The 16,044-nt window shown below is 33.9% G+C and overlaps 1 protein-coding gene and 1 long non-coding RNA gene across 2 annotated transcripts; one reads left to right on the forward strand and one right to left on the reverse strand.

Moving 5' to 3' along the window:
• Positions 1–256: 256 nt before the first annotated feature.
• Positions 257–6,711, reverse strand: LOC112416443 (5'-3' exoribonuclease 3). Its single transcript, XM_024770254.2, has 23 exons — positions 6,415–6,711; positions 6,221–6,323; positions 5,420–5,496; positions 5,140–5,331; positions 4,911–5,030; positions 4,764–4,826; positions 4,523–4,669; positions 4,268–4,432; positions 4,039–4,116; positions 3,851–3,937; positions 3,049–3,306; positions 2,842–2,937; positions 2,500–2,595; positions 2,353–2,423; positions 2,120–2,248; positions 1,954–2,030; positions 1,804–1,844; positions 1,647–1,721; positions 1,369–1,526; positions 1,097–1,201; positions 929–1,004; positions 754–833; positions 257–632 (listed from the first exon to the last, which is right to left on the reverse strand). The coding sequence occupies exons 1-23, from the start codon at positions 6,616–6,618 to the stop codon at positions 494–496; spliced, it is 2,637 nt and encodes an 878-aa protein (XP_024626022.1). The 5' UTR covers positions 6,619–6,711; the 3' UTR covers positions 257–493.
• A 6,759-nt stretch (positions 6,712–13,470) lies between these two features.
• On the forward strand, positions 13,471–14,368 carry LOC112416255 (uncharacterized). The gene is made up of 3 exons (XR_003006566.2): positions 13,471–13,770; positions 13,855–13,951; positions 14,053–14,368. It is a non-coding gene; the product is annotated as an uncharacterized lncRNA (long non-coding RNA).
• Positions 14,369–16,044: the final 1,676 nt, after the last annotated feature.

The following is a 16,044-nucleotide window of genomic DNA, read 5'->3' on the forward strand; positions in this document are numbered from 1 at the left end:
ACACCAAATCTCAACCATTAAAATTAAATTTATTTTATACACCTTAGTGCCTCTTGTATTTTTTTTTTCTCATCCTTTCTCTCACCGTAACCATTATTTTACATATTGGAAATTTCTATGAGCAATAACCTCCTTGTTCTCATTCTTTCTCCAATCGATTGGATATTAATTTTATGGGAGGCAAACAAAGATTGACACATAGGCCAACAAATATTATGGTGTACGAGTGGATAAGAGGAAAACATGCATGTGTGAATTTGTTTAAGGTTTCAACACTTGTAGCCACGTCAAATAAAGTAGCTAAACATGATAAAACATGTTCTGACAAACGACATTCCTTTACATCATTTACTTTTGATTTTTTTTTGCTTCCTAGCACCAGAGGTTGTTGACCTCTTACATAGAGTTCAAAGGATCATACATATAACATTTTCGTGTGTCCTAGATCTATAAATGTTGTATTTACGATAATTAATTTTACCATCTAAAAAGACTAATCGGAGTAAATTCTTGATCCATTCATGGGATGATGGTATATATTTGCATCCATCTTGACATGCAAGGAATTGACAACAAGTCTGTGTGCTGCCTCCTTAAGCTGCCGACAAGAATAAGTTCCCGAATGGTTTTTCCTAAAATAAAAAGAACAGAGTTTCAGTAAACAAATTTAGTCAGCTAGATGACAAGATATTGCATGCTATTCAACAGTAAGTAACCAATCGAACTTATAAGACTTTTAAACCAAAGCCTTACCTTTGACTTTCTACATATCTCCTACCAGAATCTTCATGCCACAGAACAGGTTCGGGTTTTAAATCCTCTATCGCCACAGTCTGCATAAATGGTGCACAAATGGTTTTAAACCCGAAAAGAGAAACATGGGAGAGTTAGAGCACTATAAATAAGAGGTCGGTAGAGAGTTTAATACCTTTTTTGGAAATTTAACTCCATGTAGTGGTCGGTTAATATGTTCATGCGCATCAGGAAGTCTATATATTGCACATCTGAGGTCAAGTATAGTACATAAAAAAAATTAAAAATTACATCACTTGATTTTAAGTTCTTATTATATTATACTCCGCATTGAAAAACTTACATCACATGATTATCGATGATGTCTTCCATGCCTGCAACAGGTGACCTGAAGAAAGGACGGCAAGGTTCTCCATCACAGAAGGATATGTAACCATTCATTCCACCACTGCATGTATCCATAAATATCATCAGAAAATAGTCGAGCAAGATCTTAATTTTGTCATTATAAATAGGATATATGATGTATCCAGCTCATTATCATAAATAATGCATTATGCACCAATCTTCCTCTTCCAAAAGTAGTTCAAAAAATTCAAAGCGTTAGGAACCTACCTTTCTATGGGATTGATTTTTTCCTTGACATTGGCACGCTCACAGTTAGACGTGTTTCTACATTTGTTGTCGAGTGTACTAATGCACGCAGAGAGAGGATGGCATGAGTTCACAAAAAGCATGTCGAACATTATTGCATTTCGTCGCTTTTCCTCTGGCTGTTTTTTTTAATAGACAGGATACCAACAAAACATAATTAACATCAGTATATGATAAGAAGCGTGGGAATGGGTAGAGAACGAACTGAAAATGAAGATTAATAAAGGAGAGAGCTATACTGTTAAAAAGTTTTCTATTTTCTGAACTGCTTCAAGAAGTCGCGTTTCATCAATAAAAGGCAACTTTGCAATACCCTGCAAAAAGAAGGATTGTATTACAAACACAGTATATATGGTGTTGTCCTGTTAAGAAAAAACCAAATTTAATGAGGCAAACCTGCCAAGCAAAGCGTTTTCCATTCATGTCCACTTCAAAATCTAACAACATCAAATAGGATAAAAATGTTAAATAGGGGAGCAATAGTGCAATAAAGATAAAGCAGTGAAACTTATAAATATTGGGTGTATGCTTGTATTATAGACATACCAGTTGGATAAAAATCAATAATTGGCGAGCTTGGATCGGTCATAAGTTTCCTGTACGGCTCAGGAAGAGCATGGGAGCTGCAGATATATCATAATTTCCATGTTACAGCAATTCAAGCTTAGCAAGTTACAACTTTAATGAGAAAAAAATGGGATAGCAGGTATACCTTGCAGCAGGAAAAACTCCAATAAGCTGGTCAAATGGTTTGAACGGAGCACCCAACTCAAAATTAATATTAAGCTCGCTAAGGCCCTTGAGATCAGACGCAAAAGGGGCATAATGATAAGGATAAAACCTGTTATATGAAAAGGAATAAGAAAATAAGAAAAACTAAAGAGAAAAGTTAACAAAACTAAAGATTCATATAGCACTCCGGAGAAAACTTAGAAAAGTACTCACCATTGCCAAGAACAAACACCTTCATAATAATAATGCATCACCCAACATAAACCTTCAACGTATCTCAAGACCTAAACAATAAATCACAGTAAGAAAACACAGATCCTTATGAGTCAAAATCAATCAAACTTCAATTTCTTAACTTACAACATCTTTCCGTATAGCATCAAGTTCTTCAGGAGTTTTAGCAGAAAATTTTTCCTCATAATACCTCTCTTTCCAGCCTGGTTCTCCTAACTTTATCTGTTAAATAAAATAAAAAATAATGTAGAATAGCTATTGATACAGTTTAACACATGATGCTTCCCATAATCACAAGCTATCGTCATGATCAAAAAATGCATTAAAAGGTAATGTAACTCAAATATAATAATTAATTTCACATGCTTTAAGAATGATAGATAACTTCATGTAACTTTCTTAATGTAACCAAAAGAATAATTGCATTCTGCAAACTACCATATAAGTTACCAAAAGATTAAAATTTACCTTGTCTTCATTACCACCTTTTGAGTTGAATACATCAGATTTTTCAAGAAGTATCTTCTTCAGTTTTGCTTTCAACTCGTCCTCGTTATCTTGAACCTGAAAAGCACGAGAATAAGAAACTTCAAGACAATAGTACAAGGAATCACCAGCTCAAAATATAGAACTGTCTAGAAAAACAATTATTTAACATGAAGCAGGAAAACTTACATCTATTTCAAGACTATTCTCAGCTTCAACAATAGCCACAGAAACAGCTGCTCCTGAAGATAACCTAGAAACTTTACTCGGTTTCTCAAGGACCTCTTTATTATGCCCAGATTGTTGAAATGGAGAAGGCATTGGAGCTGAAGCAAGACGAGAACCGTGGAATTGAGAAATTGCAGCTAGAGATTTCGGTTGAACTTGAGGCCCAACATCATCTCCTCTTGCTTGTCTCTTCCGACGCTTTATTGTTTCAACTTGTCGCTAAAATAACAGTAAAAACAGAAAGCAATAAAAACTTCAGAGCAAGCAGTCAAACATCTATTACTACTATGAACATGAGAATTTATATACAGTTATATGAACTAGTAGTTGACAACCCTGTTTCAAAAATGCTCCCTTCAGTTCACATACTAAAATACATGGATAGAAATTGAGAAAAATAAAACAAGCAACACCCATTTTCCTGGACAAAGGCATGACACATAAATACAGCACAGACATTGAGCATATACCGATGATCTCTCTCTACCTTGTTTTTATTAGGGGTAAGACGCAACTAGACATAATGGTAAGAGGAAATAATGAATAACGAATCCAATGTGAATCATGATTAGTGTTACATTACAAAAAATTGGATGAAAAATATCTGAATAATTTAAACTTTCATAATCATAAATCATATCAACTTAGCAATTATATGTCGGCATACCAAATACTTAGGGAGTTTTCCTCTAATCGGACATGGCATGTGGTAAATGAATAAGATATAAAATGAATAAGATATAGTGTTTCCAGTTCAACAGACCTGATGCAATCGAGCTCTTTTTTGGAATATTTCATCTTCATGTGATCCAACAGCCTGAATAAAATGCTCCACCCTGCTCAGGTTTGGCTGAGAAAAGCAATGGAAAAAGAGATATTATGAACAAGCATAATTTAGATGAAAAACGGCACATATGTCAATCATCACCCTTGTTACTATCAAGTAAGTACCTTACTACCATTTGTCAAATAACCACCCAATTTCGTAAATTCGTTCTTGTATATTGTCATCAGCGAGTTAATTGCACCCTATAAAAATAAAAATTAAAGAAATTTCAGTCAAAATCCGCAAATTAATGCTTGTAAAATACAACACCAGTCACAAAACATGAATTGGAAATTAGATGCAAAATAGAAAAAGACAAAGACTATAAAGAACAAGAGATCTAGAATGCCGTACCTCACGAATCTCTAGGGTAGGCATATGTGGTAGGAAATCATTCCCAACAAAAAAGCATATGAAGATAAAATCATCCAATATGCATTCAAAATCAATCTCAAAAGGAGAATTAGGTATTCTCATCTCATACTCCAGATATTCCCTCAGAGTCCAAATGTTCAGAAACTACAAAAGAAATACGTAGAAGTGAGAATTAAATCCTGAATCGCAAACACGGTTTCATTGTGAAGTTCAAAATCTGTCTCAAACCCTGACCTGGAAGGGCAATTTAGCAACAATAGCATCTCCTTTTTCATCAAATTTCCCCATCTTCCTTTTTGCCTTTCCTTCACACTCCGCAGCCATATGACCCATCTGACCACACAGGAAGCATTTGTCTTGTTGTCCAGGAGTAAACACAACCTGCAATAACAAACGATCATTCTTTTATAATGAACATTATGTAATTAATATGCATATATTCAGAGACCAAAAGAAAATTTCAGTACGCACAAACCTCTCTAAGAATTGAAAAATGGATTTCATGGGTAGCCAGACCCAACATGATCAAATCAGCATCCTGCCATAAGACACCAAAATGATATGAACAAGTTGATCAAGTCGATGATTGAATAATGCATAGAAAATATAGGAAGATACATACCAAACCATACATGCAATGCCGTGTATTGGGATCATATCCTTCAAGATTTCTTTGAAGGCGAACGTAGGACATAATCTTATGCTCCCCTTCGCCGGGAACATTTGCATCAGAAAGAATAACCTTCAGAAATATACATAAATCACAGTATTAAAAACCTGAGCTCCACTGAGACACACGTGCTGCAGCCATACAATAAAATTTAGATACAGTTGCATGAACTTGTTGTTACCTTGATATTTTTCCAACCAGGATCATTGTTCAACCTAAGATGAATATAGTATTGAAGTGCAACTGACAGAACAGCCATGAATTCAGTTCCAGGTGTGATTACATTTGAATCGAAAATCTGTGACTCTTGTTTAGGAGGAAGCTTTCTGCCCTCCCTCTCAAATTCATCCCTTAACCTTGATTCTTCAGCAGCCTACACATTAGGTAACATTAAAAATTAAAGTCTGTAATAAACCAAATCCAAAGTATGAAAACACTGATTGGCATCACGAAATACATACTGCATCAGATCCGTCTTTAGCCGCCCTAAACCGCCTAGATCGTTGTTGGTTCATCTTAGCCCTTGGAGCAACACCATCTATGCAATTTAAAAACCATTCAGAAAGAAAGGAAAAAAAAAAATCAATCACCAAAAAACAATCCATAGGTTTGATTACAGTTTTTGCCCTAGTATTTTCACAATTTTACGCAATTGGTCCGCCTATTTTAAAATTTACACCCTCTGTCAAATATTTTGTCTAAAATATGGTTATATAGGTGTTTTAAGTGCCCGCCTGTCACAACTTTTTAAGTAAAAAATCAGTTTTTTAAAATAAATAATCACTTTTAAGAGTATTGCATCTGTTTGATATAAATCTTTTTTAAAAAATCACAATCTAAAAACAACTTCAAATGAGAAGCTGTTAAGAATAGCTTCTTAAAAAATAGATGTTAAGAGTAGCTTCTCATAAATAGATCTTAAGAGTAGTTTTTCTACTAGAGATCCTTTACTACTAAAGTCCTTTTAGTTAACTAAAGATAACAAATTGGTCCTCTAATAAGTTTTTCTGTACCAATTAGGAATCTAAAAAATATAAGTTATTTGAGGCCTTAAAGTTGAAATTAAATTACTTGAAGACCTAACCTAAGTATTACTTAAATACCAACATGTTATAAATAATTAACTTATTTAGCCATAACATGTTGGTCAAATCCTCAAAAATACGATAAAGGGACGAAAAACCAAATCCACAAAATTGTGAAAATAGTGACCAAAATTTGCAATTAAAAAGCAAAGAAAGAAAGAAAGAAAAAACACAAACCAATAGCCATAAAGAGCAGCTTCCTAGGCCTCACTATGACAAACAGCCTATCAATGTAAGCAAATATGGACTCAAACACTTGATCGAAAGAGGTAGGAGATGGCTGCAAGCAATCAAATAAATGGTTCAAGTAAGTTTTTACGTGTCCAATAATAGCAATAGTAATGATAATAATCGAAAGAAAAAGATTTTACCCTATTCTCGGGGTGGAAGCAAGGGTGAATGACGCCGTTCATGTCAAGGTAAAGGTTGTCGTATTCATTGTTGTTAGGGTTTTTCATACTTGTGTTGACAGGGATTTGAATGCCATCGATAACCACAGGTTCTTCCTCCACGGCGTCCACAACCACCCTCGGATATTTCTCAGCCAGAAATCTGTAGAAGGCTGGGATTCCCATCTTCCAATCGCACGCTATTCAAAAAACGAACACGAGACTTTTTGCGGATATTAGCGGGAGTATTTTAGTGCTTTGTTATGAATCATCAAGTATATATATGAGTTTGAAGTAGGGTTAACAAAAAACATAAGAATTTAGATTATATATATTTTTTGTTAAACAATAATATTTTTCCATAATAAAGATTTTTGTTGATGTCATTAAAAAACAAAAGAATTTAGATTATATATATTTTTTGTTATATTGCTGGTGTCATTGAAATAGATAACCATGATTATTTTGGTTTGTTATAACTTGAAAGCAACAAACATTTATATTTTTAGTTTTAATCAAAATCAAAATGTCATACAAAAAACGCCGTTCATAATTTTCAAACATTATCACAATAAAAAGAGCGGAAAAACGGAGACGTGAGTGCCCATCTTCTTTCGGGTGCCTCGCGTCCCATGTGGTCCGCCTCGGCGCTTCAATGCGTTTTCTGTGTTGTTTTGCCTTGTTTTCTATGTTGTTGAGGTGTTTTCTTCAATGTAAGATATTTTGGAACTTGGGAACAGAATTCCTCCCTTTATAAAGTCTTTTGAGGCCTCTTGAAGTCTACATAAATCTTCGGATGTCTTTCTTTGCCTTATTTGTTTGATTTCTTTCTAAATTACTTCAAGAATACCCTAAAACTGTTATGTTTCGGAAAGAATAGAATTACAGACTAAAATATAAAAAATATTACAAATGTCCTGAAATCATAGGCAATTGATATAATACTCCTCTGTTTTGCTGGTAAAACATACTAAAATTGACTGAAAAACATGTTAAGAATAATGTAAGATGACATGTCATCAATTATGTCATGAATGAAAGATCTCAATGGAATGAGATGGAATCAAAATGAAGTCAACATTGACTTCCTTTTGCATATAATATAGTGCTATATGTGATAATGTAATGATGAGGATCATGGGTTAAAATCTATTAAAGATTATAGATAAAGAAAATATATACAAATGAAAAGAGACAATTACAATGAAATCAAACTCGCTTCATAAAAAAAAAAAAAAAAAAAAATTGAACTTGTAGTCTGCACACTAGAAGGTGTGAAGTTAAATATATATATATGATTTTTCGTGCGAAAAGGGAACAAGAATGGTAAAATACATACATATATACATACATATATATATATATATATATATATATATATATATATATATATATTTTGGCTCCAAGAGTAAGTTTTTTTTTTTTTTATGAAGAATAAAAAACGGAATATATTAACTAAGGCGATGATACCTCCCTAGCACAAGGTATACCAAGGAAGCCATCCCAAGAAACAATCAGTCAAGTATAATAATTACAAAAACACGGTCAGCCGATACCTAAACAAATCAAAGGGTCCGACTACCATCTATAAGAACCGTACATGAAAGTGACATTATTAATCTTCAGCCATCAAAATGAGTGGTATTTAACTCTATCTAAAAGTTGCATAATGGGGGTTTGGATGTTATTAAAAATCATGTTATTACGCTCATTCCAAACTTGCCAAACACACAAAAGCCATAAAAGCCGTAGAAACGATCGACGCTTCTTCGAGTGACCTGTACAATGAATAAACTGAAAAAAGTGATCACTAATATTATTGGGGTCGACTCCTGTGATGCCAATACAAGGACCCGAAAACATCAAAATGAAGGAACAAATGAACCGCTGATTCGTCGGCGTCGCACCCTACCACACATCTCGCAGCCTCATGGTGAATAATCTCGCGCCAAAAAAGATTGGTCTTTGTCGGCAACCTATCTTGCAACAGTCTCCACACGAAGATTGAGATCTTTAGAGGTACCTGTTTGTGCCATAATAGATCCAACATGCCATTACCAACGGGATGTGTCTACATAGTCAGAATCTGATAAACACCACGCACAGTGTAACCATCGACAATGTCAGGATCCCACTGCTTCATGTCATAAATATCAGGCTGCACAATAAAACCATTAATAAAATTCCTACACTCCGCTAACATCTCTTCCTCCCACACCCACAGTCTTCTCCTCCACCTCCACGCCACTCCCCCTTCCTCCCAACCAAGGGTGTGCATCTCAGCCACCGTACTCAATTTATTTGACGCCAAATCAAATAAACGAGTAAAGCGTTTGCACAAAGGAACCTCTCCTAACCACCTGTCATGCCAAAATAAAGTATTTGATCCATCCCCTACCCTTCTCGACACCCTATCTGTAAACCATCCCCCATCTACTTCTCCTACCCCATCCCTAATCTTCGCTATCTCCCTCCACCAAGAAGAAACACTCCGCCCCCCAACCTCCAACCTCCTGCCTCCTCACCGTACCTCGCCGCCAAAACCCTATACCAGAACTCACCTCTGTCTACCAGCATCCTCCAACACCATTTTCCTAACAAAGCTATATTAAACTCCCTCAACTGTCTGACCCCCAACCCTCCAAACTCATTTCAAGAACAAACTGTGCTCCAAGCGATCCGGCAGAGAGGTCAGGACAGACTTGAGAAGAATCAATCGGCCCCCAAAAGATAGAAACCAGCTTTGCCATCTCGACAATCTAGACTTGATAGTATTCAAAACCGGATCCCAGAACAATAACATCTGAGGATCTCCTCCAATCGGATGGCCCAGATACACAAACGGAACCTTACCCACCTTAAAATTCAAAATAGAAGCCGCCTTATTCAACCAAGATTCCGCAATATTAATACCAACCAGAAGGCTTTTATGGAAGTTTACTTTCAAACCAGACATACCCGCAAACAAAGACAAAATTGCACGCAAAGCCCGTACATTTGCCCAACTCTGTTCACCTGATAACAATGTATCATCCGCAAACTGAAGATGGGACACCACCACTTGATTGGAAATTCCAACCCCGAAGCCTAACAACTTATTTTCAGACAATGACTTCTTCATAACGCATAATCCCTCAGTTGCTAACAAGAAAAGGAAAGGAGAAAGAGGGTCCCCTTCACGCAATCCAAACCGAAAAAATTTGTATCAGATTGGCATTGATTTTAAAACTAAACCAATTAGATGAACAAATAATAAAATCGAAGAAATAGGATCAGTTGATTTTTCCTCCAAAAATCGAACCATTCCAATCCGCGAATACCCCCAAATTGGAGATTACAGGGTCTAAAATTATTATACAAACTTAAATTATAAATGGTTTTTTTTAAAGTATCATTTTAGAATAACACACTCACATTAATAAACAACAATTTTTGAGTTTTTACTTTATATTATTCCCTCATTTTAATCCAATGAATTTTTTTTTCCACACAATCTTTGTTTTCAACAATTTTGATGTGTTATTTTCGTCAATAACAAACAATTTCCAGTTACTCTTCCTCTCTCAGGAAAACCTTTGTTGTTCGTAGAATTTTAACTATTTAAGAAACCATTATTATAAGTAACCATTTTGAGATCATAGGAAATTTCTTGGGTTGCCTGGTATTCGGCAAAGAGATTAGTTGTTACACAAATATTTACACATTTGTCGTGTTTGATTATAAATTTCTAACTTTTTATCCCTTAGTTCAATCCAGTTAAATTATTTTCTTACACCCTAGTTCAAATCTGTTGAATTATCCAACCTACAATAAAAAATTTAGGGTAATTTTGTAAAGAAAGACAACCCTAAAAAAGCAAAAGAGATTATTTTCTTTATACATAGTATAGAAGTATAGATTTCTTAAAAAAAAAAAAAAAAAAAGTATAGAAGTATAGATATAATGAAATTAACAATATATATCTATTAAATTTAATTTTTATAATAATGTATGTTTTACGGGGGATATATGAGATAGGATCCATGTCAACGGATTCGATGACTCCAAATCCTAAACGTTCATTTCATTTAATCTAAAGGTCAATAATTATTCATCAAAATCTTAATGTGGATATTAAGTATTTCATGTTTCCTTTACTAAAAATCCTCTTGTTTCCTAAATGGGACTTGTCTTCTTCTCAATGATACATTTTGTACAACATCATATTATCTTACAAAAGAATTGGTTCATGGTTATTTAATTGTTTTATGTTTATCTGTGACATGAATCAAGCATTAGTTGGCATTTAAATTTTTTAAACATAAACCTTGAATCTGCGTTTGACACATCGTATGCCACAATTTAGTAACCTAACTAAAGAATCGATTCATGGTTGTTTAATTGTTTTATGTTTATCCACATGAATCAAGCATTAGTTAGCATTTAAATTTTTTCAACATAAACCTTAAATCTAAGTTTGACAAATCGTATGCCACAATTTGGGAACCTAACTATTTCAATGATAATATTTTCTAGTTCTACAAACTAAAATTTCAAGAATCATGAATTTTTTACCTCCAACAATGGCAAATGATGGAAACATCATGGATGATAAATGGAAGAAACGAAAAGAAAAAAAAAAACAATAAAAGGTTGGAAACATGAGATTTTAGGGAAGAATGTGAATGAGATTGATGAGAGATAATATAATAAATAGTCTTAAAAGTGAGATATAAAATATTGAATGCCCACATTAAGATTTTGCTAAATAATTATTGACCTTTAGATTAAAAGAAATGAACGTTTAAGATTTGGTGTCAACGAATTCGTTGACACCTGGTGTCAATGGATCCTATCTCATATATAGTCAGGATCCGTTGACACCAGGTGTTAACAGATTCGTTGACACCAAATTTTATCAGTTGATTTTATTTGATCTAAAGGTTAATATTTGTTCACTTAAGACTATCATGTCTCATATCCTATTGTGATCTTCATTTCCTAATTGTTTCTCTCTCTTCTCAAAATCAGGGGATACTTCGTTGCCATTTTCCTGAATATTTGAAGTTGCAACTGGCATGATCTGTGTCATATTAATTTTTAAATTGTTTTTGGTTCTATCTTTTTTTAATTTGTGTATTTTTGAGAAGCCCCGTATCAATTTAACTTTTCTAGCTAAAGTAATTAATAAAAATTGCAACATATGCATTCTGAATTCTCAAATAAACTGTGTGAATCAATATGGGTTTTGATCACAAGAAAATTATTCATATAACAGAGCCAGCCAGTAGAGTTTGTTGGTACGTTCAACCTCATATTCTTCTTATTAATATGGTTTTGCAATTCTGGAACACATTTGAAGAAGAAGAAGAAGAAGAAGAAGAAGAAGTGCATATTTTAAATAAAAAATGAGTTGTTAGTCTTTTTTTTTTGTTGACCAAAATGAGTTGTTAGTTTTAGATCCTTGTTATGAAAAACGAATAGAAAGGTTAGCAATGACATCGGCAGTAGAACAAAAGGGAAAATAAGTAATTTTGTTTTGAAAAATGTTTGCTGCACATTCAAAACAAAATTATTTAATGGAATTGAAATCACGAGTAACTAGAGAGAGAAACCTGTAGAACAAATTAGGAAATGAAAATCACAAGAGGATATGGTATATGATAGTCTTAAGTCAACAAATATTAGCTTTTGGATCAAATAAAATCAACGGATAAAATTTGGTGTCAGGTGCCAACGGATCCTGACTCATATATGTCAACGGATTCGTTGACACCAAATCTCAACCATTAAAATTAAATTTATTTTATACACCTTAGTGCCTCTTGTATTTTTTTTTTCTCATCCTTTCTCTCACCGTAACCATTATTTTACAGATTGGAAATTTCTATGAGCAATAACCTCCTTGTTCTCATTCTTTCTCCAATCGATTGGATATTAATTTTATGGGTATCAATTTTATCCTTTTAAAATCATTAATTTATAGATTGGATATCAATTTTATCAATAACCTCTTGTTCTCCGATCGATATGGAAAATCTCTATGAGCAATTTTATGGAAACGTGATTTTGAAATTCGTCAGTGTTCTTCTGAATATGGAGAATCATAAAATTGAAAAACCATGGAAGAGGATGACAGTAAAACAGAAGCTTTCCTAGATTCACAACATGGCTTCATTGCAACCTCATTCATCCCGTGATGAATTTACATAGCTATAATCCTGATACACGATGCACTTTTTTTTTGGCATAGATCTAAAACTGAATTTACAAAGGACAACGCATGCTATGGCTACTTTGTTTCCCTTGTTTCTCATAAGTCATAACACACTCAACGGCAGAACGTTAGGTAGAGGAAAAACTCAAGCTAGTTCAATACACCAACAATCTGTGCCTTTTGATTAAATAGATAGACGGTTGAGATTTAGTGTCAACGAATCCGACGGATCCTATCTCAAATAAGAGGTGTTTTATTGTGAGAGATGAGAGGATTAAACCATAACCTTTGGATCAATTTTAACGGTTCAAATTTTTAAATGGTATCTCCTTTCTCAGTATATGCAATTATTCTTTCTCTTTCTTCTCCCCATTCCAAATTCTGATTTTTCCTTCACATCTCAACAATTTGATTATTAAAAACGTATAGTTAAAGATTCAATTCAACAATATATAAAAGTTTTGTTGAATTTTATTTTGGATTTAAAGTGAGAACCAATTCCAGTTCATTCGCCCCTCCATCTCTTTTCCTATTTTCTATTGTTACACTTCTCCCTTTCTTCTTCTTCACATTACAACTCAAAACAGAGGCTATTTCTCCATAAAAGTAAAAGTTAGGAAACACTTGTATTCGGTACCTTTACTAAGCTGTGTCTTTGCACTTGTATTAGACACCACAAGTTTTTTTTTTTGTTTTTGTGAAACACTTGTATTCGGTACCTTTATACATTTGGAACCCAGTTTACCTTTAATGAAAATAATGTAAAAGGTGAATTAATGTAGCTGACTAAAGCTAAAAATAAAAATCAATAAGTTAATACCATATGTTCTTGAATTTGTGAAGCACTAGAGCCACCATGTTTCTTTCTGTTTGTTAGCAGATTGACCTCTACGCAACCTTTCCACTGTTTTTCCCTTTTTGCCTTCTTTTTCCACCGTTTTGTACCCTTTTTGCCTTCTTTTTTCTTAAATCCCTTTACTTGCAATGAACCATCATTACTACTTTCTATCTTTTTAACTTTGCTAAATATCTCATTCATTTGAGCTTATATATTTATTTAATGTCATTACAGATTGATCCATTGCAGATACTTTGCACGTGGAGACGGCCTGTGTCCTCACAGACACCGTTGTTTCTATAGGGTACACACACCTTATCTCTTGCTTTTTAATTTAGTTATTTTCTATATTTAAGAGAATTAAAGCATTGCATGTTTTTTTGTTCAGCATGAGGTGTTTCCTCACTCTTACAGATGGCGTTACGGCACGTCACCACCACCACCACCACCACCAGCAGCTCAATCTTCAGACACTGAGATTGAGAGTATGCTCAATTTCTCTCTCCACTCATCTATTTTCAATTCTTTTAAAATTTTAATACATATTTTCATTGCTTTCTCTCTCTTTTTCTCTTCACTCATATAGGGATTCTTGGAGCTGACGACTACGATTTCTCGGATGATTCTCATCCAGATTCTATATGATACAGTCATCTTGGATCTCTCTTCGTACTATTGTTTTTTAGAAACACTGTATAGTTGATTTTTGACATGTTTCACTGTTGTTTTTTTTAGTAGAACTGATTTTGACTCAATCTTCTCAACACTCCTACACCGTCATTCCCAATCACACAACCATTCTAATTAGACAATTCCAGAATAAACCCAATATTTCTAACAGCATTCTTAAATTCACTATTAATGATTACGAATTCAAAAGCTTAAAATTAAATGTACCTTAAATCAAAACCAAATCAAGCTCCTGTGAACTGAACTAACACAAACTTGAAAACAGCACAAAGAGCAACATCAGCAGCAACAAAACAATCCAACACCATTTACAGAATAATAAGCGACCCAGGAAGTGTTTCATGAAAAGCTTTGATCTTTGGAAGCAGGATAATGTTGGAATTGTTGTTGTAATAACTATACTCAGATTTACGCTTTTTTTATCCTGACCGTTCATCTGATATCGAACGGTTATAGATGAAAACGATAATTTCGATCCCATGTTTGATGAAACCACTCTAATAAAGTCCACTCTCATTGACTATACATCCGGACTAATACCTCAAATTCGTCCTTGAATTTTAAAAAATCGGTCAAATTCGTCTCTGAATTTTGCAAAATAGCTATTTAGTCCATGAATTTACAAAATGTCAATCAAATCAGTCCCTCCATTAAGTTAGTCCGTTAAGGAAGGTGACGTGTAACGTTAACCTCTTACAAGGCTCCTCTTACAAGGTTTACCACGTCAGATGTCACGCAAGCAGGGACCAAATTGATTGATTTATAGAAAATTTCAAGGACCAAATTGATGAATTTTCAGAAAATTGTCAACGGCTCTTTCTCCTCTTTCTCATTAACGACTCTTTCTCCTCTTCCTTATTAACGACTCTTTCTTCCCCCAAATATATAAATTTGGAACCCTAATGTTATAATTTGTCAACTAGAGTTCAAAATCCCCCAAATTTCTTCCATGAATTGATGTCAATGTTCTTCCCCAATTCAAAAAACTTAAAACCCTAATATTTTTTATTCAATTCGAAATTCAAAAATCAGTGGTCATTGTTGAAGATTTGGTGTTCATAAATGATGGGTGGAAGAAATGCAAGGTTGATGGAGAAGCCAAAGGATAGGGGCAGAGATGCAAGGTTGATGGAAGAAATGCAAGGTTGATGGAGAAATGCAAGGTTCATAAATGATGGGTAGAGGTTTGGAGGACAAGGTTGATGGATAAAGTTGATTGTGTAGGAAGTGAGCTTAGGTTGATTAAGATATTGATAGGAGTATTTTGTTTGATTCAGTTGTTTAAAATGCTATTGTATTGTGCCAAGTCCATGTAATGTTGTAATGAAAAGAGGTTGTCAATGAATGAATCAAACCCTTCTGTCAAAAAATTTAAATCAAATTGGTCATTGAATTATATGCATATCAATCATATCGATCCTCAAATTAGTGAAAATACCATCAAATAGGTCCTTGAATTTTCACAACAGATATCATTGTGATCTTTGGTGCATACATTTGCTGAACAAAGTAAAAAGTAAAAGAGAGACACTTTGATTATAAAAAGACAGACATTTGCATACCATCATAAGTCATATATTTGATGTTCATAAGTCATTACATAGCCAAAAAAATAACATTACGTAGTCATCAAGCCATCAAACCATTTGATGTTCTTAAGTGATTACATATCCAAAAAAGCATAAACTAAACAAGTCCAAAAAGCATTAATTAAACTAGTCGAAAAGCATAATTTAAACAAGCATCAATGCTTTGGAAATCCTTGAGTTGGGATAAACTCCATGTATTGAGGTTGAGTAGAAGCGGATGACCCGTAATTTGGATTTGGAACTCTAATAACTCCAAGAGCAGTTGGATTTTGTGGAGCAGGACCCCTCAGTGGTGTTTG

Source organism: Medicago truncatula, chromosome 7, assembly GCF_003473485.1.
Source record: "Medicago truncatula cultivar Jemalong A17 chromosome 7, MtrunA17r5.0-ANR, whole genome shotgun sequence".
NCBI classification, from domain to species: Eukaryota; Viridiplantae; Streptophyta; class Magnoliopsida; order Fabales; family Fabaceae; genus Medicago; species Medicago truncatula.

Excerpts from the sequence above, each read along its gene's own strand:
- LOC112416443 (XM_024770254.2), bottom strand. The coding sequence starts at position 6,618 with ATGGGAATCCCAGCCTTCTACAGATTTCTGGCTGAGAAATATCCGAGG. Across the intron at positions 1,722-1,803 it reads GAAAACGCTTTGCTTGGCAG|GGTATTGCAAAGTTGCCTTT; the intron begins GTTTGCCTCATT and ends TTCTTTTTGCAG. Across the intron at positions 1,005-1,096 it reads ATCATCGATAATCATGTGAT|ATGTGCAATATATAGACTTC; the intron begins GTAAGTTTTTCA and ends ACTTGACCTCAG.